At 41.8% G+C, this 25,664-nt stretch overlaps 1 protein-coding gene across 1 annotated transcript in view; it reads left to right on the top strand.

Moving 5' to 3' along the window:
• Emb (embigin) overlaps positions 1-25,664 on the top strand; it is a 49,461-nt gene that overhangs the window by 5,608 nt on the left and 18,189 nt on the right. Inside the window, exons 2-4 of the mRNA XM_057789868.1 lie at positions 6,034-6,123; positions 21,375-21,567; positions 21,776-21,864. Of these exons, the coding sequence (XP_057645851.1) occupies positions 6,034-6,123; positions 21,375-21,567; positions 21,776-21,864 (372 nt within the window). The remainder of the gene's footprint in view (positions 1-6,033; positions 6,124-21,374; positions 21,568-21,775; positions 21,865-25,664) is intronic.

Below are 25,664 nucleotides of genomic sequence, written 5' to 3'. Positions count from 1 at the left end.
GGCAGCATGTGCTCCTGAGCCGTCTACAGAAATGCCCAGTGGAGAGAGACCTAGCAGGGGTTTGGCATGAGCTGGCCGTGCAGGCATGGCAGCTTCCCTATTTCAGTGTGGCCTGCAATGCTGTGGGATCTCTGATGCAGGAAAGACTCAAGTAATGTCTCAGAGAGGCCTGTTTCATCATATCAGCAGCGCTCCTTTCACGATGATCAGGGGAGAAATGCCAGTTTTTGACATTTCATAGAAACCTGAGCTTGTCTGAAGAGAAACAAAATTAGTTAAGCTTTTTTGGAGGAAGCTTAACTAACCACAGGTGTTCCATTCAAACAGTAGTTGAGAACTGGTCACCCGTGTGTTTGACTCCATTTTTAAATTTATGTGTAAGTATGTACCAGTGTGTGTTTACATGTACTGTTAGGTGTTGGGGAAAGCCAGAAGTGTGCATTGTATTCCTTGGAACTCAAGTTACAGGTGGCTGTGAGCTACTTGGTGGGTGTGCATGCTAGCAGCTGAGCCCAGGTCCTCTGCAGGAACTGTAAGTGACCTTAACTGTGGAACTGTCCCTCCAACTCTTGGTACTATTTTCTAGAGAACATGCCCTTAGGGGCTGGAGAGATGGCTCAGTGGTTAAGAGCACTGGCTGCCCTTCCAGAGGTCCTGAGTTCAATTCCCAGCAACCATATGGTGGCTCACAACCATCTGTAATGAGATCTGGAGCCGTCTTCTGGCGTGTGGGCATACATGCACGCAGAATGTTGTATACATAATAAATAAATCTTTTTTTTTTTTAAAAAAAAGAACATGCCCTTAAACAGAAACAGATGTGTGCTGAGCCTGCCTGCCTGCCTTCCTTCCTTCCTTCCTTCCTTCCTTCCTTCCTTCCTTCCTTCCTTCCTTCCTTCCTCCCCCCCCTCCTTTTCCCTTGCAGTTCCTAGGAGCTACTCTTGGCTGCCGGCATCTCATATTCTCATATTTCGCAATAAGGACAACCTTATGACTAAACCACTTTGCACACATACACTAACATAGACGGGAAAAAAAAGACTCCTTTACAACATTTTGTTAAAAATAAGCTCCTCAAGGTACCATCATCATTCAGGCATAACGAAATTCCTCTGTAATGTTATTATAGGAATGAGAGACATTGTCTTTAAAGATGGTGCTGTTTGTTTTATTGAATACATTTTTTTTCCTGTTTTTAAAGTTATTGAGGTTAGCGTAACTAATGTATCCCTCCTAATCCCCAAATAGAGTCTTCTCTGTTTAGGTTTTGTTTTTTTGAGGGAGGGTTTTATCTGTGGTTTGCCTAGACTCACTGTGTAGCCAAGAATGTATTTGAATTCCTCATCTCCTTGCCACCACCTCCCAAGTGCTGAGATTATAGGCGTGTACCATCACATCCAGGCCAAGATAAAATCTTTTTTGGCCTTTGAGTTGCACAAGTTAAGAACCCGAAAGGGAATTTTGATTGATCTTAACACTCCAAGTGCCTCTGTCCTATATCTAGGGGCAAGGAGCAAGCCATAGCTGCTTTCTTGTTTCACACTTCACTCGCCCACCCAGCAATGGGGTTTCTTCCTAAAGCAATCCTCAGAGTAGACCCGGGGCAGGAACAGGAGCTTGTTAGTTATCTGTGAATGCCGACTTGATATCTAAGCTTTAAAATATTTATGTGTAAACTCTGCAGAACAGGACCTCGGGGTTACAGGAATGTTTGTAGATTCTAAAAAAGCAGTCAGACTGAATTGGGACCAGGGGTTGAGGATGTAGCTACTCAGAGCCAAGCTTTCTCAGTTTTTGCGCCGTTTCGTTTTTGGTCTGAGTAAGGCTTAGTTAGTGTTGGTGTTATTATGGAATGCTTTAGGAGGTCATGTAAAAGTACACATTGTGCTTGTCAGGGTTTTATTCTTTAAAGCTCAATGATAAATGGCCTTTCTGCCCAGTAATTCTCTTATTATCTGAACTATACTAGTTACCTGCCTGGAATGTTCTTTGTCTGGGACTGTTAAAGGTTGACTTGTACCCTTGGCAGCTCATAATTTCCTCAACAGACTCTGGAATATGCCCACAACTCGGAGTATCCTGACACACCACCCCTGCTTCTTTCCCTTGTACTACAGTTATGAAAGGGGATAGAAATACTAGATGGCCTAGAAATGTAATTCCGAATGCATTGTTCGTGAGCAGGATTTTACCTGGTAATAAGATGTTTTAAAGCTGTAGGTAAGCCATAATATTGCAGTCCTATTTTTACGTATATTGTTGCCTCCATGAAAAAATATACTGATTTTTCATATTTTAGAATTTTCGGTAGTATATTTTACCTATTCCTAAGTTGTAGTTTTTATAATTGTGTATTTATACTATTGTGTGTCAGAATTTTAAAATAAAGACTTATCAAAATAATCTTAGTATGCATTTTAAAATAAATATGCAAATTAAGCATAAGGAAGAATATATTTAATTTAATAATAACTTAGCACTTCTTTTTTTGCAGTCCTGTAGATTGAACAGTACATGTTAAGCAAATGCTCTACCCCTGAGTTATGCCATTTTAAACAAAAAGTATTAAATCCAAAATATTAAACTGTAACAAGGAAGACCTAGAGAGATGGTTCTGTGGTTAAGAGAAAAGTACTGCTCTTGCAGAGGAACTGGCTTTGTTGCCAGCACCCACCCAGCAGCTCATGACCATCTATCTATACGCTCAGTAGGGCCTGATGCCTCCTTCTGCTCTACACAGGCTCCTGCATGCATGTGGTACATATAGTCACACAAGCACACATGCATGCAAATAAAATTTAAAAAATCTAGAGAAGATGCAACAGAGAAATATTAGTACAGTCTTTAATTTTGTTTTTTTTTTTTTTTGTAGTGGGAGTGAACGCCAGGGTTTTGCACATACGTGGGAAGTGATATCTACCACTGGTATCTCAGCCCTCTTTTCATTGACTATCTTGAAGCAGTAACTCATGGAGTTGCCCAGAATTGGTAGTCCTCCTGTCTAAGCCTTGTGAGTAATGGCAAAGATTACAGGCCTGCACTAGCAAGCCCGGCATAGAGGAAGTAGTTATTCTTATAGGAGATGCTCTTGAAGATTTCCTTCCAGAAACAAACAGTTCTTAAGACTCCTCCCCGTTTCCTAGCATTTCTTCCTTGTTACACCCTCTCCAGGCTGCTGCTAAATTTAAACAGAGCACACAGTTAAAGATGTGAAACAACGGAAGACACTGTAACCTTTATTCCACTCCATGGTGGTACTACTGTCAATTTTAAGCCCCTCTAGCAAGACCTGTTTTTCTTTTTTTCAAGGCAGGGGTTTCTCTGTAGCTTTGGAGCCTAGTCCTGGAACTAGCTCTTGTAGGCCAGGCTGGCCTCAAACTCACAGAGATCCGCCTGCCTCTACCACCGGAGTGCTGGGATTAAAGGCATGCACCACCACTGCTCGGCACAAGACTTGTTTTAAAACGTAATATAAAACCATATTTTTTTGCGTCAAGTAACAATGGGTTGAAAATTAGGTTGCCACTCAGTTCTTTGATGCAGTATTTTTACGTACCATCTCCCCTCAGAGGGAGGAAGAGCAGTCCTCTAATCTCTGCTGTAGACTGCCTTGGCGGGTCACTCTGTCTAGGGTCTGTAACCCGCCTGGCTGGTCAGTTATTCCAGGGTCACGAAGAGGTACCACCTGAAAGACATGGGCTGATAAGAGGAAGGAGGCTAGGCAAATTTGTCGAAGCCTCCATTTACTAGAGTTATGGTTGCAGCTTATATAGCCCCTGGATGAGGAGCTTGGGGGGCTGGGGCACGGGATCTTGCCACGTGGTCCAAGCTGGTCACGTAGGCCAAGAGGTTACAATCGGTCAGGTCATGATTCCTTGGTCAGGAAGTCACAAGTTGACACACCTAGTTCTCTAGATAGTTTGGGATGTGAGGCGGGTTTCGCTAACAGATAGCTCTCTGTTAACAGTTAATTTGGGTGTGGGATAGGCTTTGTCAATAAAACAATTCTCAATACAATTGGGAAGTAGAGCCCTCTGCAAACTTCTCAAGGCAATGCTCCCTATAATAATTTTGGGGGGGACATGGCTCCTGACACTCTGCAACAACCACTAGTTGTGATTCTTTTAGGCTGGCGTTTCATCAGTTACCTGGAAGAGAAAGCCAGGTGGAAAATGTCCAGAAATGATTAAGAAAAGGGTGCTTGTAATACCCTGAAGAATGCATCTTTTGAACTTGGCACCATCACTCGGGATTTGTGTGACTTTTCCTAATTCCCTCCCCGCCGCTTTCTCTAAGAACTGAGGTTTATGGTGGAGACATTGTCATCAAAGTGCTGAGCTATTATCAATTGCATTTTGATACTTTAGGTCACCAGCTACTGGCCCAACTCAGCTTGGGACATGCAGTTCCTACCTCTTCATTTTTATTTCCTTTTGTGAATGAGCCTAACCCTTTCAGGGATACATCTGAACCACATCTGTCTGAGCCCTCCCCGCCAATTACTTTTACATACACATGCTTGCTAAATCTGCCCCTCACTGCCACCTGTCCTGGTGTAGAAGCCGTGAGGTTTACAGCCTCCCTTTTGTGATTACAGAATATCTTGTTCAAACCAAGAATGCATCTGTCCTAGCCTCCTCGCCTGCTTTTTATAGTCATAGCAATTGCTCATGCTGCTTCTTGAGGGAATCCTTTTGCACGTTCAGTGAAAAGTAGAACCTGATAAAGGCTGATGCTTAGCCAGGAGGTGGTGGCACACGCTTTTAATCCCAGCACTCAGGAGGGCAGAGGCAGGCAGATCTCTGTGAGTTCGAGACCAGCCTGGTCTACAGAGCGCTTTCCAGGTTATCCAGGGCTACACGGAGAAACTCTGTTTTCGAAAAGCAGAATAAAATAATAAAAAGATTGACATTTTTAACGAAGATGTGATGTTAGTGTCAGCTAGTGACAGGTTGGCAGCTCTCTGAGTTTATCTTTTAATATGTGAATTGTTAGTTAGAAATGGCCGCAGCAGCTAGTATATTCTGGAATGCTCCAGATTCTCTTGCGTCAGGTGTCTTGTTTTCCCTTCTCTTATTCTTTCAGCTGTGGTGAGCTGAGATTTTGGTGAACTTCAGCCTTTGAAGCCCCTTCCTCTCTTTGTTTTCTTGTAGATCTAGATAGGTTCTTCCAGAGTTAGTACCTGGAGGTGAGGAGGGGAAAGCCGTCCCAGCCCTGTTCTCCTGCAGTAACCTTGACCTTCATGCCATCTCCAAGGTCAAGCTTACCCTTTATAGATCCTGTGCTAATTTGTATGAAAGACGCAAGCTCATGACACTAATACCAGGGATAAATGCTTCTGACAGTTACTTTATCATCCATTAGCTTTTAGGGATCCAGTTTACCCCACGTCCTGCTCCTTGCCAGTGCACACTGTACACCAGGTACTTTTATCCTTGCCTAAGTGGAGTCAGGATGAAGTGAAGGTGACACACAGCATTTTTTCCCCGACTGTTATCACTCTCCTATAGCCGACAGTGTGAATGACAGTCACCACCACCAGAATGAGTAATGGTGGCCATTTGAAGGGGTCCCATGCTCGTGTGAGGACTAGGACATGCAATGAGAAGTATCACAGTAGATCTCGAGGCCAGGAAAGGAGGGCTTCCAAATGCGGGCACCGTTCCAGATCAGAGGGCAGTCACGATAGCTCTTTCTGACCCGCTTTTCTCCCTAACTAGCACTGAGTGAGTGGCGTCTGTCTCGGACTTACTGTATTATTTCTTTAATATAATCTCTACATGAGTCTTGCCCGAGAGTGTGACTAAGTAATTTTTATTAGAAAAAGAATGTTGAACAGACTTTTTTAGCATGCATATGTATAGCATGCGTGCACATGTGTGCACACACACACACCCAAAGTCAGATCACCAGACTTGGCAGCAAGCACCTTTATCCACTAAACTATCTGGCCAGCTCCAAGCTGGTTTTTAAATAATCATCTAGTCTTGGCGAGGATATCGTAAATGTAACCACATGTAATTTGTCTTACAGATTCGTCCTTTACAAGTCTACCTGTTCGAGAAGAAATGATGGCCAAATACTCAAACCTTTCCTTGGAGAGCCATAATATATCACTGACAGGTAAGAGGATCACACCCCAAATAGTAAAATGCCAAAATAAAAATTTTAAAAGGTGTTGAGTCACTGTTTTGGTATTTCCCAGCTTTGGTTTTCTGAGACAGGGTTTCCCTGTGTAACAGCCCTGGCTGTCCTGGAACTTGCTTTGCAGACTAGCCTGGCCTCGAACTCACAGAGATCCTCCTGTCTCTGCTTCCTAAGTGCTGGCATTAAAGGCGTGTTCTACAACTACCTGGCCCAGCTTTGGTTTTCAATATGTGAAATGATTACAGAATTTTTAAATTAATAAGAGTGGTTTCTTCCAGAAACATCAAAACAGCACAATTAGAATCTAAATTCTTTCATCCTGTTTATTACATTAGTAACTAGTATTCTGCTTTTTTGTGGTTTTTTTTTTTTTTTTTTGCAAGTAGTTTTTTTACTATTTCACCAGTCTTGAACTATTTCTTACTTTGTTTCATGTGACCAGAAAATGTTTGGGGCAAATTTTCCAAGCCAAGGCCAGTGAAATGTGTGTGTTGAGTTTTTTGATAGAACATGAAACAAAAAACTAAGAACTTCATCAGCTCTTGTTTCTCCCCAGATATTCTCGATCCAGCATTTGGAATTTATTCTTGTAAAAGTCAGCCCCATATTCCTGCGTCATGACTCGCTCCTATTGTTTTGTGTGTATTCTAGTTGTTGGTTGTCTGTCTGAGATGATGAATCAGTTGTTTAAGAGGGACGCAGGTGAGAAACATCTGTTTGCAAATTTCTTTGGCCAGGCTGGCAGAGTGGATTGCAGGACACAAGTCTCACTCAGCACAGCCTGGTGCCAGGAAATCAAGGATTAACGCTCAGGGCCACAGCAAGGAATACTTTATTAACTAAATTGTGCTAGGTATTTACCTAAGCTCCCGAAGGTTTACCGCTTAGCTTTTCTTGATTTAACTCTGATGGTTCACCTGAAGCCAGATTTCTCTCATGAAAGGGCTCATTGTTTGCAGTTGCCCATGGTTTGTTTGTTGCCCTGATTTGTGCACATGTCCGCCTGGCTTTTCCCTTCCTTGTACCCGCCGCACTTCACTTTGTCCAAGCCTGAACAAGCACCAAAATGCATCTTAAGAGCTGGCGCCGAGGCTCGTTCATGACTTCTGTGCACTCGGTTGTTCGTCTACTCTCCTCCTTACCCGTTTCGCAGTCTGCCTGTCGTCCCCATGAAAGAAAGTCTTGTTTGACATGGAGACACTTGAAGGCTTTGACTTTGAAGTTTTCTTCTGTTGCCCCAGTTCTTACGAAATAAATCCTTTATAAAGGTCTGATTGATGTTTATTTAAGAAAAGCAAAGATCCGACAGCAGTTTTGGAATTCTGACTCTTCCGAGCTGTGATTATGTTTTCAATGGCCTTTTTGCTTTGGTTGCCATCCTGTCAAAACTTCTCATGTTGGGAGCTACGTTTACTGGTTCATGGAATTGAAATAGGAACCATAGGCATTTTCTTACTGCCAGGACTGACTTCCTTCCTTTCTTCCTTCCTTTCTTTCAAGAGTATGCCTCACGAAAATTGGTTGATCTTAAACTTTACCTGTCTTGCCTCCCAAGTGCTGGCATTAGAGATGTGGGCCACCGTTGCTAATTACTGACCAGACTTCATGTTTTCCGTGAATGGTCCATTCTGCCACCAACGATTTCTTCATCATCCTTGTTTGTAAATAGTACTCATGGCATCTTCCTATTGCTGGCTTCCTGTTTTTCTTTCCCTCTGGACATTTAGAAACTGACATTTCTATTAGTGTGGGTTTTTTTTTTTTTTTTTTTTTTTTGAGAATCAAGCAGAATATCTTAGTTACAAATTCTGGATCAGAAGGACAACTTTGGCTGCACTCAACAAATTTATTTAGTGAGAAAGGGGCCCTGTGCCTGGGAGAATGAGAAAACATGGCCTTTGATTTAAAAACAGAGCAACAACAAAAATGCTGGTTGTTCACTTTTTTAACGTAAGACATTATTTACTTGAGAAATTCATCCTGTTGTGTGTGTGCTGTGTGCATTTTTTTTCTTTATAAGTTTTACCCTTTCATAACAATTCTTGGAGGTGAGCACTGTTGTTATTTCAATTAGTAGTTGAATACAGAGACATACGAAGACATTGAGAGTACTGACCAAAATCCCAACTGGGAATTGGGTTTTGAACCCAGGCAGCCTGGCGCCAGAGTCTCTGCTGGGCCAAGTAACTTTTTAATGCCGGATTATTCCTTTCTTTTAGCAGTATTGCTCAAACAGCTGTGCCTGCTTTAAGGCGGATGATATAGGAGCTTTGAAGTGATATATTCAAAATCTATGAAATAAGGTCATAGTAAATGCTTTAACCCTGACCAGGTTAATTTTAGAGCAAGTTTGTAGAAGTATAATTGATGTTACTAAGGAGAGAAGGGTCTCTTCCCCTCTCTGTGTCATTCCTGGGCTTTTAAACCTGTCTTTGCTAATGGACCATTTGGCAGTCCTTGCTTCCACGACTGCACTTTAGAATGTTTCTCTAGTGTTACCTTCAGTGTTTTCTCTTTTCTTCTGCAAATGGTGCTGGTTAGTGTATCAATGTTGTCCTTTAAACAAGGCGATGAAAATCCAAACATCAGCTGGCTGCTTTCTTCATCAGCCCGGTGACGGCTGAGGTAAGCTTTTTGCATTGTTGACCCAACCCATGTCGTGTTTACCAGCTGACCTGGCAAGGCCCCCAGGAGGGAAGGAGGAAGCGTAAGCAGAAGTTGGAGGTGCGCATATGCTAATTTAGGTGCTGTCAGGTTTTGCTAATGTCACCAGAGATGAGGAAATACAGCCTTGTTGCCTAGCCACAGGCAGGCAGGACCTCACACGTGCTGTAGGGTCAGGAGTGGAGGAAGGCGGGGGAGGTCCTGCACATCTGGTCTCCCGGACTGCTTGCTGCAGGGAAGATCCTAGACTACTTTAATGGCTGGAAGCTGTTCATGACCTTTTCGGGATCTAGTCTTTTAAGGACAACAGAAAGACTGGTGATGCACAAGGAAGGAAAAACATGAGTGGGCTTTAACATCCACAGTGAGGGGAAGAGGAAACAGGACACCGCTCCACCGTAGCAATACACAGGACAGCAACAGCAGGCAGCTCTTGACCTCTAAGTAGGGTCTTTGGAGCAGAAATCCTGACGCTTTTGGATTGGATAGTTCGTTGTTGCGTGGGGAGGGCTGTTTGCGGCATTGTACGATGGATGTGTAGTAGAATCTTAGGACTCTGTGTTCATGATGTGAGGACAGATGTGCATGGGGGATAAATTTGTCCCTTGCACTTTAAAAAGGGTGGTTCTGTGTCTCACCTAGCTTCTTGTCACCGCAGCGGAACTCCTGAAGAGATTGGCTTAGTCAGTGTTGCCCACAGGAGATGTGGAAGCCCCGTGGGAGGAAGCCTCTCCTTTCCTTGAAAGTGGAGGCAGGGGGAGAGAGTTCTGTGAGACCAGACTGGCTGCTTGACTTCTAAAGTCCTGTCAAGAGCAACCTAATTTCACTGTAGGGGCCCTAGTAATCCAAGGATTATTATTATTATTACTATTATTGTTATTATTATTATTTTAAGACAGGGTTTCTCTGTGCAGCCTGGCTCTGTAGATCAGGATGGCTTCAAACTCCGAGATCTACCTGTTTCTGCCTCCCGAGTGCTGGGATCAAAGGCATGTGTCACCACAGCCTTAAAAATTTCATCAGCTTAACACTCTCCTGGATCCTGTCTCCAGCACATGGACCTTTGACTGACAACCCACATCCAAGCTCTAGTGCCCTGCGGCCGTTTCATAACTGCATTATGGGACGACATGTGATTTAAACATCCCAGCATTGTGAACAGTTAATACAGCTTTCCATCAGGAAGTTAGGTGGCAGAGTTAGGCACAGGGAATAGCCTAAGCGGGGGGATGTGAGCAGGGTCAGCAGGATCCCACCTCTTCCCTCCTCCTTCTGGTGTTCAAATTCTGTCTTTCTTTGAGAACTAAGCCAAAAGCCACATCTTCAGGAAAACAGAGAAATGCAGGGTCTTTGTATTTTGTAGGCATTTATCGTTTTCAGTTTGCAACAATGAGTTCATTTTGAAATATTATATCCAGCAATATAGTAAATTAAAGATTGTGTGCCTACCCCCTTCTACCACTCCTAGGCATATCTGAAATAGAGTAACTATTCTCTTAAGTGTACACTAAGTGCATAGGAACGAAAGACAAGGTCCATCTCCATGTCCCCTTCTCTCCCCAGCCCTGCCTCCCTTCCCAATCACTGACCAGTACATCGATCTCACTGATGAATTCATGTTCTGTTGTTTCCTTGTGTTCCGGCCATAATGCTTCGGTTTCTAGAGAATGTGACATAAGGCGTTCAAGGGTCTTGGGGACTCCTCTGACGTCCTCCACTGAGGAGCAGCAGATTTAGCCATTGCGGAACTACACTGCAGAAAGATTGTGTATAGACACACGATGGGAACTGTTGAAAATGTGAGGAGCATGCTTTTTATTGCTCAATGTCAGTTCTTGAGGATCTAGCCATAGTGCATACAAGCTGCTAGATTGTATCTTTACTTGTATGAACAGTAGTGATAGCCTAGTTGGCTAGGATATTTTCTTTTTTTCTTTTCCCCCTCTTTTCTTTCTTCTTTTCTTGGGGAGGGTGGTTTGTGAGACAGGGTTTTTCTGTGTAATAGCCCTAGCTGTCCTGGAACTAGCTCTTGTAGATCAGGTTGGCCTCGAACTCAGAGATCTACCTGCCTTTGCCTCCCGAGTGCTGGGATTAAAGGCGTTTGGGTATTTAATGAGCTTGCTCATGTATGTTTTTCTGTTATAAATTTACGCAATGATGAACACGCTACAGATAACTCCAGGGGTGTAGCTTTGGATGCGTTGTGTAACGAATACTGTGAAGCAGCATTACTGAGTTAGACATTATGTGCACTTCTGATAGCTCCTGAGAAGTTGTCCTCCAGCATAGCCGAACAGCTTGTTCCTTCCCACACCCACGGTGGAGCCTCGTTTTCCCTGTGTCTTCACTCACACAAGATACTATCAGGTTCTTTGAACTTTGTTCTTTGTGAGTAGCAAAACTGAAGCACTGTTTTAATTAGCATTTTGGATTTAGGCATAAAAGTTTAGATTTAGCCAAACCTCTCTAGGTTGGCGGCTTTGGAGGACTTTTATATTTTACTCTCTTTAATTGACAGTGATAAAAGCCTTGTTTCTGCGTGCTGTAAAATGGCAGGCGGGGCGAGCTGAGCCAGTTGTGTGGAGCAAGCCTGTGAGCAGCACTCCTCGGTCTCTGCTTTTGTTCCTGCCTTGAGAACCTGCCCTCACTTACTTTCCTGATAGAGTGTAATAAGGTTGTGAAAGCCAAATAAACTCTTCCCTCCCCTGGTTGCATTTTGTCATGTGGCTACCACAGCAGTAGAAAGCAACCTAAGAAAAGTAAGTAAGTAAGTAAATAAATAAATAAATAGTTAACTAAAGTAATCTTTAGAAAAAAAGAGAAGAGAGGAAAAAAAGAAACAAAGCAATCTCAGCTAGTGTGCAAACTTGAAATTTTGCCATCAAGGCAGAGAAGGTTGAAGTAGATAAGAAATTGGAGACAAGATAGTGGCCTGGGAATTTTTGTTTTGTAAAAGAGAGGGGAAAGTGTAGAAAGATGACTTCCAGTTCCAGGAAAAATACTGGGATGGCCCAGGGGCACAAGGCCCAGGGACAGGTCCTGCTCTGAGCCCTGGACAGAAGCCTATTGGGTTACAGACCTTCCACCTGTCATGCTTCCTCTCCCAGAAAGCTTGCCTTGTCCCCTCCCATCTGCTCTCTTTCTTCCTGGAAAGAGAGAGGTGATGAAGCTTGCTTGCCCCCTCCCCCCAGTCTCCTCCTCTGCAGAAGGCAGAACCCCTGGAGCTCTCTGCCCAACTTGGAAAAGCTTGCCAAACTCATACCTAGCTGTTTACCACATTCCTGATGTGTCGAAAAGTTCTGAGTTTCTAGAACTTTCTAAGTTTTGGTGATTGAAGTCCTGTTTTTTTTTTTTCCTTTTTTGTTTTTGTTTCTTTGAGACATTGTTTCTTTGTGTAACCTTGGCTAGCTTAGAATTTGCTCCATAGACCAGACTGGCCTTGAACTCTCAGAGATCTGCCTGCCTCTGCCTCTGGAGTGCTGGGATTAAAGGTGTGCACCACCATTCTGTACTTGGCTTCTGAAGTCTTATAAGAGGCCTTGCTCCTTCCAAGAGGGGATGCTTCAATTTATTGGACTTTTAAGTCATATTCGAAAGTACTATTTTATGTAGAAATTTTCGGTAATATTCTTGAAAATACTGTCAATACTGGGTTCTAAAGGGTCAGAATAGATGTATCCATCCTTCCTCTTAAGATGGCAAGTTGCTAGAAGTTTCTCCCAAGAATGTATGACTACAAGAGAATATCTATGCAGCTATAAATTATTATGTTGCATTACTATGAAGAACTGAATTTATAATTCTTGCTGGAGATAAATTCTTGGAATGTAGCCTAGGCTAGCCTTAAGATTATGTTCCTTCTGCCCCAGCCTCCAAAGTTGTGGAAATCACAGAAATTTTCAGATATTTCAGAAACTAAACATATTTCTTCACTCCTAGAGCTGCGGACGTCATGTGTGTTTTTGCAAGACTTCAAGACAGTGGAGAGGTGTTACTCTTGTGCAATGCTAGGGAAGTTGAAGTGTTGTTTTTCTGAAGCTCACATTCAGTTTCTTGGTTAACCCCAAAAGATTTTCAGGGGAGGGATAGAATTTCCTGTGTAGAGCTACTGCTCTGATTCCTTGGCAGGAAGAAAAGCAAACTGCAGAAATGTCCTAGGAAACAGTGAAGTACCAGCTGCGGAGGGCGGCCTGGGAAAGGCCATGCTACGGAGAGGCTATGCTATACTTAACACCGTGGAAGAACATTTCATTGAGAATGCAAGTGCTTTTCATGTGTTTGTCTCGGCAGTCAGCTATCATTTTGCTCACTTGGGTATGCTGCTGTTAATTTAAGTTCCGTTTGACGTCTGTCATTACATTTGAAATCTTGGGTTTGAACCGTTTGATGGTGAAGAAGTTGATGGTCATTTCATAAGAATTCTGTATCTTTGAGAGTTTGTATGGACTCTTGGTTAGGGGAGAATCTGGACTTAGCCACACTTACCTTTGAAGGTCGGCGCTGCCTGTATCTTGATGTGTCACTCTGGGTGAGGGAGTTTCCTCTTTGCCTCATGTGTGAAATGGGAGTGGTTGCTTACCTCATTGATGGTGTCATGACGACTAAGTGACGCAGTCAGCATGCAACTTTTCGTACCATGCCTGGGTTTGTTACGTTCTGAACCAAGACAGTGAGAGGGAAAGTGCTCACTGAGCACGGCTCCCCTGCAGCCATAATGCCTTTTGTAGACTTCATGTGTATCAGCCCATTTTGATATCAAAATAAGGACATGAGGCAAGGAAACTGGGGGGTGGGATGCTCAGGATATAGTTGATGCTATAACCTTTGCCTAGCAGCCTAGGATACACAAGGATCTGGATTGACTCTCCATCAACACAGACACACAGAGCTCCCTCAAAAACCCCAGACAAACATGGCTCTCCAGCAAAACAAACACACACACACACACGCACAGACACACACAGACACACAAAGCACCCTGAACAACCCCAAACAAAATAGCTCTCCAGCAAAACACACACACACAAACACACACATGCACACACATACCAAACAGCACCCTCAACAACCCCAAACAAACATGGCTCTCCAGCAAAACAAACACACACACACACACACACACACACCACACAGCACCCTCAACAACCCCAAACAAACATGAAACATGGCTCTCCAGCAACACACACATACACATACCACCCTGAACAACCCAAAACAATTAGTATCCATTACAAATATTCTTTAATTCGCAAATGAAAGGTGTCTAATCAATTGGATAGTGAAATTTTTTGTTTGTTTGTTATAACAAAATCCCTGGCAAAAGCAACTTGAAGAAGCATTTATTTATTTTTGCTCATGGTTTGAGGGTGCAGACCCACATGGTGGAGAAGGCTTGGAGGAGGCTGCTTTTCGCATTGTTACTGTAGTTAGAAAGTAGGATTGGATGCCAGGCTCAGCTTTCTTCTTTCTATTCAGGCTTGCTCCCTGGCCCATAGAATGGTATTGTGCACATCCAGGGTGGCTCTTCCTTTAGTGAATTGTCTCAGAGGCTCCCCACAGACTGTCCTCGAGGTTTATCTCCCAGAGATTTGATCAAGTTGTTGATCTGGATTTAGCATTGCACCAGGGCAGCTGAACAACCTGAGTTTTTCTGTTAGTGCACAGCCTTGGTATAATTATAGTTTTCTAAAAAAAGAGAAGAGGAATAATTCTTTTCCTTTTCCCTCCCTTTTCCTTTTCTTTCTTGCCTTATTTATTTATTTATTTTGCTGCTATTGTTTTTTTGAGACAGGACCTCACTGTGTAGCTTTAGCTGTCCTGGAATTGACTATGTAAACAAGGCTGGACCCGAACTTACAGAGTGCCGACTACCTTCCCCTCCCGAGGGCAGCATTAAAGGCCTGTGCCTCTGCCACTACATCTGGCTGAAGAGAATTTTCAGAAGTGTGGAATCATTCTCCTGGCCCTAGCGAAAGATAACAAAGGCCTGTGGGGAAGACGGTTGGAGGGAATGAGACACACGTTTCGTTGACATTTCAGAGTCAGTATAGTATAATAGAATGCTACTGCATTGGAAGTCAATTAGTATCCAAGGAAAGGGGGAGCTATTGTGCCACCCTAGGCCAGCCTGGGCTTTGAAGTTCCTTTGGATATCAGGGTTTAGATGCTCTGAGAGCATGTAGAGCCCTGGGTCAATGATCAAGAATGAGGTTTTGAGGGGAACTTTGTTTTTCAAATAAAATGTGTTGAGGGTATTAGAGATTAATCATTGAATTCAACACAAGAGTGCCAAATTGAGAAGGGAAGGGACCAGAAAGCAAAATCCCCCAGGGCGTGAATACTAAGGAGCATTGAAAGAACTTGGTGTGCCTGGCGTATGTTAAAGTTTATTGAGAGTGAAATAGGCACAAAGAATGGAAGACCTTGGCAATATCTGATGTTTTGTAGACAACAGATAATGTCAGCTTTGGGGAACTGAGAGATGGCTCAGTGGTTAAGAGCACGTGCTGGTCTTGAGGAGGGCTCTGATGGGTTCAGTTCCTAGCACTCTAGCGGCTTATGACAGTTTATAGCCCTGTTCCAGGGGACCCATCACCCTCTTCTGGCCTCAGAGGGTACCACACACATGCACAGTACACATGCATACATGTAGGTGAAACATTCATACATAAAAAATAAAAAATGTGAACTTTGGGCGAAAATCATTAAATAATTTAGCTATTAAATTTTTTAAAAATTCATTCATCCTGCATATGTGTGTGTGTATTATATGTACATACTATGTTGTGTAGGTCAGAGGACAATTTGTGGGAGTCTTCATCCCTTCTACCATGTTGGTGCTGAAGCTGAATAGACTGTCATCTTGGTGGCAAGCCCCTTTTCTTACCAAGCTGTCTTACTGACACTAGACTATTTTTAATGAAAGAAAGACCAATTTAAGTGATATCATGGGTTAAGATGACAGAATACATGGTATTAAAAGGAGAATATAGGGGAAAAAAATCCCAGAAGAGCTAATTTTTTTTTTTTTCGAGACAGGGTTTCTCTGTGGTTTTGGTTCCTGTCCTGGAACTAGCTCTTGTAGACCAGGCTGGTCTCGAACTCACAGAGATCCGCCTGCCTCTGCCTCCCGAGGGCTGGGATTAAAGGCGTGCGCCACCATCGCCTGGCTAAGATCTAATGTTTGAAGAAATTGACTAAATTTTTGCCGAGAGAGCTCAATTTTAGGAGTACCCATAGCTAAATGTGAGAAAAACATATAGAAAACATAATTTTAAGACTGAATATAGTTGACTTTGAAATCTATTCTCATTACCAGCCCCTATATAATTCTGGTATGTAGGTGGCTCTCAGCAGATATGCAGGAATGTGAAAATTCCTTCAATTGTCCTTACTCGGTCTTCCCCCTATATATAATTTGACTGTTCTTAAGGTTTTTCAGTGCCTGGGAGGGGAGGAAGTCAGTTCAGGAATTTTGCAGTTAAATAGTAGTTACTTCTCCAGTCTTCTCCCAAAACCCTTCCCTCTGGCTACACTCTGGCTTCTCTCTGGCTACCCTTCCCCATTTGTAAGTTTCATGCCTTGCACTACTTAGGAAAGCACATTGTCTAAAGTTTTAAGTATAGTTATCATGGGGTACCTCATGTATGTTCTGTCCACTTGTCTTCTACTTGGTTCTGAGCTCCCTAAGAATGAACTAGAACACTTGGGAAATGAGTTTCCACAAAGAGTCTCTCCTACATACAGCACCCTCTGTGCCACTGTGGACTATCATTGCTCTGATATTTGTGTAAAAGCTTCCTTTTTTTCTATATTGTTTTATTTTCCAAGTAAAGTATTTAGCTTTTGAGAGCTGGGTGTTCGAGGCCCAGAGTTTCTCTGTGTAGCACTGACTTTCTAGAACTCACACAATATTTTGCTTTTTAAATAAAGACATTTTATTCATTTTTAGAGGTGTTTGTCACCCCCAGGTTTCTGAAACATATTGCTTCTTCCATCTTTAACTCTCCTGCAGCAAAGAACCTGACTCTTCATCCTGTAGGATTTTCCTACAATCTAGATTTTGTTGGCCGTTCCTCTGGGATACGGGGATACAGTTTAATAAGCCTTTTCTGTCTTTACATCCAGTAACTGGAAATCAGACAATCTATTTCTGAGCCTTTCCCCTCCCTCTCCAGCTTCCTTCCAGGTGTTGAGGAGTTGGCAGTGCTCTTCACCCCGGCTATGGGACCGTGGTGGCTGTTACAGAATTGCCTTGACAGGAGTTCAGTAGGTGTGTGATTATCTGCTTATTGATTTGCTGAGAATCCATAAGTAGAAATTTTTCTCTTGCTTCCATTTGATTGGTCAGTCGCATAGATGGAAACAAGACATTTTTTGTTTGGTATTTTCACTGGGACTCTCCTACAGACAAATAGATATCGAAGTGCCACACACTGACCCGCTACACCATGGAGCTTTCCTGCCGCTAAAGAAGACTTGCCTTGGTCTGAGGTCTTGACTTTATTAGCTATAGACTCTGGATAAGCAGGACTGGTCATGAGTTTTAACAATCTCTTCTATGTAGCCAGATTTATGGGTAGGAAGATCTTTGTTTACAGGTTCCTGGAAATAATCAACCAAAGACAGATTGCCATAGAAAGAGATAGGTTTAGTTATAATTATAATAGTCATTGGAGAAAAAGTGACTTAAGGGAGCAGTTAGGGTTTATATCATGCATACTCTTTTTTTTTAATTAGAAATTTTAATTGCTACAATAGTCATACAGCTTACCAGATACAGAGAGATATTTCAGTGTGCATATATTGTCAATCTAAAATAATTTTGCTTAAAAGAAATTTTTTTGAGGTAGTTATGAGAGGCCAGGGTGGCCCAGAACACAGATTCAAGTTACCCTAAGTGAAGTACTCCATAGTGGAAGAGGGCACATAAACTTGTGTGGTCACACAACAAAAGAAAGTCGTGAGCCAGTGTATTTCCTGTGTGCCTTGGTGGAGCCATTAGCTAGAGCCGATTTTCAGAGTGAGGAGGGCATCTTCACTAGGATCCACATGTTATTCTGTTCTTCGGCTTCAAGTCAGTAGAGACTAGCAATGAGTCAGGATTCACTGAACACCTAAGATTTTTATCCAGAAGCACAGTGGTGGCCAGTGAGTGGTTTCAAAGGAAATAGAGATGGCCCAGATAACTTTGCTTTTGGGTTTGCAAGACTCTGTCTGTGCAAATGGACAGATGATGTTCAACACCAGAGTCAAATGGTCTTGATGTTCTTCAGTCTGAATATGGCTTAAGAGACCTTTTCACGGTACAGGTAATCCAGTCAGGGTAATTGCCAAATCCATTCCCACCTCAAACAAAAATCATGTTTTGGTAGCAATCAAAATCTGCTAGCTGTTTTGAAGGTCACAGTTAATTGTATTTTCTGGTTATCATTCTGAGCTATAGAGCATTAGAATATCTACCCATACCCCAATGCCTGTTAACTGTCCTTTGCCCTCCCCTCGCCTCCACCCTCCTCAGTCTCTGATAATGCTATTTGTGTTGAATTTTTGTCAATTTGTTACAAACTAGAGTCATCAGATAGGGGATCCTCAGTTGAGGAGTTGCCTCCTTCGGATTGGCCAGTGGGTGTATCTGTGGGGCATTTTCTTCATTGATCATTGACATGGGTGTTGTTACCTCTGGGTATATGGTACCAGGTTTTATAGGAAAACGAGCTGATCAACCCAGGGGAGAGAAAGCCAGTAAGCAGCATCCCTCTGTGCTCTTTGAGTCAGTTCCTGCCTGGCTCCTGCCTTGGCTTCCTCTGATGGTGGATGTAATCTATAAGCCAGATAAACCCATTCTCTCCTAAGTTGCCTTTGGTCAGAAAGTTTTATCCCAGCAACAGAAAACAAACTAGGATTCTATTCACTCTTCTTATATAAAGTCAGCATTTCTTTAGTTCACACAAATAAACTATTTCAATTTGAATTTGCATTTCAATTCTTGGGCTTGACATTTTGTTTTAACATATTTTTTTCTCCACATTTATGTGTTTAACATCTTAATTGTGGAAGGACAGGGAGTGAAAGGCCATGGGAATGTAAAAGTAAATCGTCTGTAGGAGAAACAACAGGGCACATGATAGGTTTGTGGTCATGTAGGCTCAGGCGTGGTGTAAGAATTCTCTATTGTAGACTGTTCCTTTGCCCGGAGGAGAGGACTTTCAACAGTCAAGTCATTTTGAGTGTTTACTTAAAAGATTTCAGAAACTCATATTTTTGATCAAAATAAGTTTTGTATTTTATTGTTATATTCTTCAAAAAGTACATGTGTATATATTTGCATATCTATACATATACATATATATGTATATAAGAGTTTTCTGTGATAAATACATAAGAACAGGAGGAAGGCATTATTTGGCTTCATGGTCTGAGAGGCTGGTTCCATTGTTTCTGGATCATGGTCAGGCAGAATGTCATAGGTGAAGAACTTACGGGAATGAAGTTGTTCACTTCCTTGTGGTCAAGAAGCAGAGGTATAAAATGGGACCAAGAATAAAGCTTATAATCCCAGGGAGCAGTGACATTCTCTCAAAGCCTTGGTGACATTTACTCCCACAAGGCTACACCAGCCCACACAGCACTGCCAGCTGGAGACCAAATAGGGGGATACTTATCATTCTGACCAGCACAAAATAATGAGACTCTGCAGGGAACTAGTTTGGGAGTCACAGTAGTAGATTCTCACCTACAGCCTTTATCTGTCTCCCCACAGATGCTTGGTCCTGGTAATGCTGCCAGGTTTGGTTTCATTTGAGGAATGGGCCTTAAGTCCGTCACTAAGCAACTGGTTACTCCCACCACATTCATGCCGCTGTTGTGCCAGTCGGTATAGCTTGCCAGGCAGGTTGTAATGTCAGCTTGCGGCTTCCACAGCTGGGCTAGATTGATTTCTTCCCTCCTCCAGTGGCACATATAGCAAGCAGCTTTCGGCACTGTAAAAGGGAGCCGGTAACAGTGAAGCTCCAGGTCAGACCGGGTTTTTTTATTGCGTGACTCAAATATATGATGTCCTCAGGAATAGGGTTTTACTGTCTAGGTCTGGAGCATAACCAAGAGCAATGGCGATATTTGAGGGTCTGTTATATTTGAGGGTCTGTGTGACCTCACTGGCCAACAAATCCAATAAAGTTACCCATTCCTGTCATGAGCCAATATTATCCTAAACAGAAAATGAGAGAAAAAAAGCATTTCTACCAAAATCAGGAATAAGTCAAGGACATAATCTCCCTTGTCTCCTGTTCAATATGGTATTTGATGTCAAGTAAAAGAAATGGAAGAGATACAAAAAGGAAAAGAAGAAGTCAAAGTATCTTTATTTGCAGATGATATGATTCTTAAATATAAAGGACCATAAAGACTCTGCCAAAAAACTACCCTTGATAAACACATTCAGCAAAGTAGCAGGATACAAAATTTAAACAAATAGCAACAATAAAAAAATCTGTATTTTTTATATATAATAAAAATATTATATAAGATAAATATATCATAATATGATAAACACACTGAGAAAAACGTTGGGGAAGCAATATCATTAATATTAACCTCAAAAATTTAAGTATCGTGGAATAAATCTAACCAAAGAAGTAAGTAACTTGTACAATAAAAATTTGAAGGCATTGAAGATGCCAGAGGACAGAAAGACTTTCCATGCTCATGGTTAGTAGGATGTATACTGTGCAAATGGCCATCCTACCAAAAGCAGTCTTACAAATTCAGGGAAATCTCCTTCAAAATTTCTGTGCTGATATTCAGAAACTGAATGTGTGTGTGTATGTGTGTGTGTGTGTGTATGTGCGCGCGCGCACACACATTGTTTTTTGGTTTTTTGAGAGAGGGTTTCTCTGTGTAACCCTGGCTGTCCTGGAACTTGCTCTGTAGACCAGGGTAGCCTTGAAATCAGAGATTTTGCTTGCTTCTGCCACCCGAGCACTGGGATTAAAGGAGTGTGCCACCACTACCCAGCTGAAAAAAGACACCTTTAATTTTATATGGAAGCTCCAAAGACCCAGGATAGCTGAAACAGTTCTCCGTGTCTTATGAAAATGGAGAGTGAGGGAAGTTAGCACATCAGTTCAGTCTTCAAATCTTACAGTAACTGCCAAGGGTGTATACTTCCTGAGCGGAAGGAAATCAATGCTCGGGTCTGCCCCTGCCAGTGCATGTCACCTCATGTGCAGGACCGTTCTCAGAAGCTCTTTCCTCTGTATCATTCCGGAGACAGATATGACAGCCTTAGGCTTTTGTGCTTCTATTAATGTCGCAAGGGATCATTGCTTCAGCTTTGCTGATAAAGGACAGTAAGGAAGGGCAGCAGAGCTGCGTTGCGGAAGAGCTAGTCTTCAGACACATGAAGGGCGTTAAGTGTTTGTCGGTAGACCGCTACTGAAAATTTATAATGTGTCTGCATGTTACTTATAAAAAACAGTCATCTATACAGAGCCATATATTGAATTCGCCCACAAAGATAACTTTTCATAACACATTTTCTTGTCTTTTTTTGTAATGAACAGACGAGTCCAGTTTACCAGTAGAAAAAAACATTACTTTGGAAAAGCCTTCTGACCTGGAGCTCTTATGCCAGTTAACGCCATCTGGGGATTTGAATTCAGTGAATGTGACTTGGAAAAAGGATGGTGAACTTCTGGAGAATATTGATGTTTTCAATACAACCAAAGTGGGAAACACCTTGTACAGTCAGTACAGGTATGTACATGAGGGTCTCCATAGCCGCCAGTTCAACTACACGTTTCTACAAAAGGCATTTGTCCTTTTTGAGGTCATTTGAATGTTATGCTAGCATTTCAATTTTCCCGTTTACAGAATTATTTCTGTTTTAAAAGTTTGATTGACTTCATTTTTATTAAATATTTGTAAGAAGCAAGCTTGTATTAATAATTCTTATTATCACTAGGTTCATCATTTTTAATAGCAAGCAAATGGGAAATTATTCTTGCTTCTTTGGTGGAGTAAAGAAGCTCAGAGGAACATTTAATATCAAAGGTCAGTATTTATAACTACAACATTACGTTCTTAGGTTTCTATGTCCCTTGAGTTTTAAGTAATTGCTATAGTAATAAATGTAGTTCCATCGAAAGAAAATTATTTACTTTGTATAGGCTCCTCCAGGGCCTCTGACCTCCCAGCCACAGGTTTTTTATTTTTGTCTTTTTTTGAGACAGGGTCTCGTATAGCCCAGACTGTTTAGCTTTTGATCTTCCTTCTTCAGCTTCCCAAGCAATGACCGGCATGCGCCACCACGGTTAACTCCATTGCAAGTTTTAATCATCTCTTTCAGGGCTGGAAAAAGCTATTGCATATCTACTTTTAAAATTTGCTTGAAGCAGTTTAATTCAACTCGTTTGTTTTAATGCCCGCTTACCATTAATGTAACTTTTAAGTATGTACTATATCATGAAGACATTTATAAAATCAGTAATTTGGGTCCTTTCAGAGATTCCTTGATAAAAATAATAACTCTGTGTAATTTATTTAAAATTAATTATTGTTTGGAGAAATAATTTTATATCAGTAGAATTTAAAGACATCTATACAACAGTTTAAGTCATAGTTACTATTTTATTAGGTCTGTTAAGCATATATAGTAGTGAATATTTTTATAAATATCTCCATGGCTTGCTTATGGTTTTCCCTAGGGAGAATGATCTTTGCTTATCCCTATTACGAATAAATATGGATAAAAAGCTAGTTTTATCTTCTGCTGTAAATTGAGTCAGATTATTCTTTTTATTTGATTTTGTCGTTGGAAACAGGGATTATTGTGTCCAGTCCATTTGCATTTGGGAAGGTTGGAGAAAGTACTGTATTATCTATCCTTCCTTAGGGAGTTCTGATTTTTATACCTAAACCACTTTTTATCATAACTTGTATTACCATCCTAAAAAATTTATCTTTATAGACCTTAAAACATCTTTTTAGATTAACAACTTAAGCCTTTCATTACACCAATTAAAGCAGTTCACTTTTACACAGTATACAAATATTCTACAACAATGTTACTGATGAGCATGACTAAACAATATATATATATATATATATATATATATATATATATATATATATATATTCTGCTGATTCTGTGTTTATTGATGCTAGCCAGAGAAAGAAAGCGGAGCTGCTAATATGCTGGTGATCATGTCCCATCCACAAACGATGACATGCATGTTTCTTAGTGGGAAGTCCAATGTTATGAGAGAGAGAAAACTTCTGTAATATATTCATTAGTATTGAAAATCTCAAATATGCCCGGTGTGGTGGCCTAAGCCTTTTATCCCAGCATTCAAGAGACAGAGGCAGTGGATCTCTGAGTTTGATGTCAGCCTGGTCTACAGAACTAGTTCCAGGACAACAAGGGATACACAGAGAAATCCTGTCTTGACAGAAACCAAAGCAAACCAGACAGAAAAATGCCGAAGTCGAATGATTTTGGTAATGCATCATGTGTTGTGCCTGGTCCTGCATCAGTTCTCTGCCTTCCCTAAGAATTATTCCCGTGTGAAGTATGGGAAAGTAGCCTAAGAGTCGCCTCATGGTGTCTTCGCTGCCTTTGCTTCATAGGATCATTTTTAATTGCCCTTGAAATGAGCATGGCATTTGGACCAGCGTTCTAGCCTGTGAGTGAACAAATACAGAGCTTCACGTTTGCAAATAGAGAGCTGCTACTTTCACTGGGTAATTCGAGCCCCTCTTTCAGTAGTTTTGAGTTAGACATTTCACCCTCCCGTCCTAGACTCCCATGCACCCCACTTTGTTCAGTTTCAAAGCACTAAAATGGGGTCTCGGAATACCATCACCCTGTCCTTATATCAGTAAAGGTTTCTAGATGGGAGCGTGGCCCAGAACAAACTGTGATCCTCAATACAGCTGAAAATAAAATACTTCTGGGTCAGGAGAGGCGGCACACACCTTTAATCTCATCACTCTGGAGGCAGAGGTAGGTGGATCTCTTCAAGGCCAACCTGTTTATCAAATTCTAGGCCAGCCAGGGATACCCCCAGTCACAACCTCTATCACAAACACACATTCTGTATCTATCTATCTATCTATCTATCTATCTATCTATCTATCTATCTATCTATCTATCATCTATCTGTAATATAAGTATATATATAATATATATAATTAAGTTCCATACAGCCCTAGAAACCCTAACTAAGACCCATGCCGAGTTTGAGAAATAGAGTGTCTAGAAGGAAGAGAGCTTGGGATAGCAGGACCGTGGCCCTGACTAGTGCTGGCTTTAGAAGCTGGGCTCTGGAGTAGTGTTTCCCTACTGGTGAGCTGAGCCTGGCACAGGAAGTCAATGAACCAGTGCTTTCAAAGTACCCTTTCTGCGTCTCCACATGGGCCTTGAGAGGTGTGGCTCAACTCTATTTCAGGTTTGGAGGGGACCTTGTGGTTTCAGAAAAAGATAGGCAGGTTCTGGTCCCCATGCTTGATCTGTAGTTCTTTAACTGAAACCCTCCAAACAATGGTGAGCCCTCTGCTCCCTAAGATGAACCACCAGCACTCAAACATTGGGGTGCTACCATATTTCACATCAGTTATAGAGCTCACCAAATGCTGGATAATTTGTAAAGAAGCCCGGGGAGAAGGTGGTGTGGAGCCGGGAGGTTGAGGGTGCTTTGTCAGGACGTCCGGGAACAGCTGAGTCCCTCACTTTCCAGTCTTCCTTCTTCATGGCAAAAACCACAGATAGGGAACCATGCATAAAAAGGGAGCCAGATCATGTGATTATTGGCTAGCCAGGAATATAAAACGTGCTTGTATCAGTTCAGGGGAAGACTTGACAATGTGGGTAGCTCCTTCGTTCCCTCCCTCCCTTCCTCTCTCCCCCTCCCAGCTATGGCTTACCAGCTTCAATCAAAGTAAAATAATCTATCCCTCTACAGCTCAGTTTAGTGTTTATGACTATGGAGAAGGGAGTGCATTCATCCGAACTTGGAAAAAACAAGAGTCAATAGGGATAGAATTATTTTATGTCTCTTAGTTCCCAGTTCTAGAAAACAGACAAGTCCGCCTGCTGCAATATGAATAAGTCCTGCCAGTTCTGCTCTCTAAGGCTAGAAACCAGAGTGTTGAATGAAAGGAAGGAATTTATATAGAATTTAATGGAGACCTTGGTCCACAGACCATTGCCCAGCCTTCGGCGGCTCTCAGCATCAGTTTTTAGTGAAGACATTGACCCTGCCATAAGAAACAAATCAGAATAAAATGTTCTGGGATTCCACCCAACTGAGCCTTTAATATTTTGACATTTAATCATTTTCTTTTCCTCAATAACTTAAAATATCCTTGTTACATCAGCATCAAGACAGACGCTCTGCTATTCCCTTGGATCTGAGAACTGCTTCCAATTTCTCATAGTGCTTGTTTTCCTCAGCTTCTGAACCATCTGGATTTATAAACGAGTTCTGAGGCAGGAGACTGATGTTGGCATATAGTAGCCTAACTTAGGTTAGAACACCTACAGGAGAGATGCCTCTTAAACACCCCCTTTCCATTTAAGTACATTTAGATTGAAATTATTTTCTTAAAATTTTAGTTCTTGGTTTTATCAAATTGCTATCAACTTTTTTTCTGTCTTTTTCTCATTATAAACAGTATGTTGTAAGTGGGGTATTTCTGTTTTACTTTTAGGTTTCATAATCATATGTAAAGTGATTTTTTTCCCTATGTATCCAATCAGTGCCACATATTACATAAGTCTAGAAGGAAGCTTGTTTTGATCTTTTTATTCAGTTTGATTTCTTGTTATCGGTCAGCACCTAGCTGGGCATCCT

The sequence above is a fragment of the Chionomys nivalis genome, chromosome 15, assembly GCF_950005125.1.
Source record: "Chionomys nivalis chromosome 15, mChiNiv1.1, whole genome shotgun sequence".
NCBI lineage: Eukaryota > Metazoa > Chordata > Mammalia > Rodentia > Cricetidae > Chionomys > Chionomys nivalis.
This window is presented reverse-complemented; position numbering and strand designations above follow the sequence as displayed.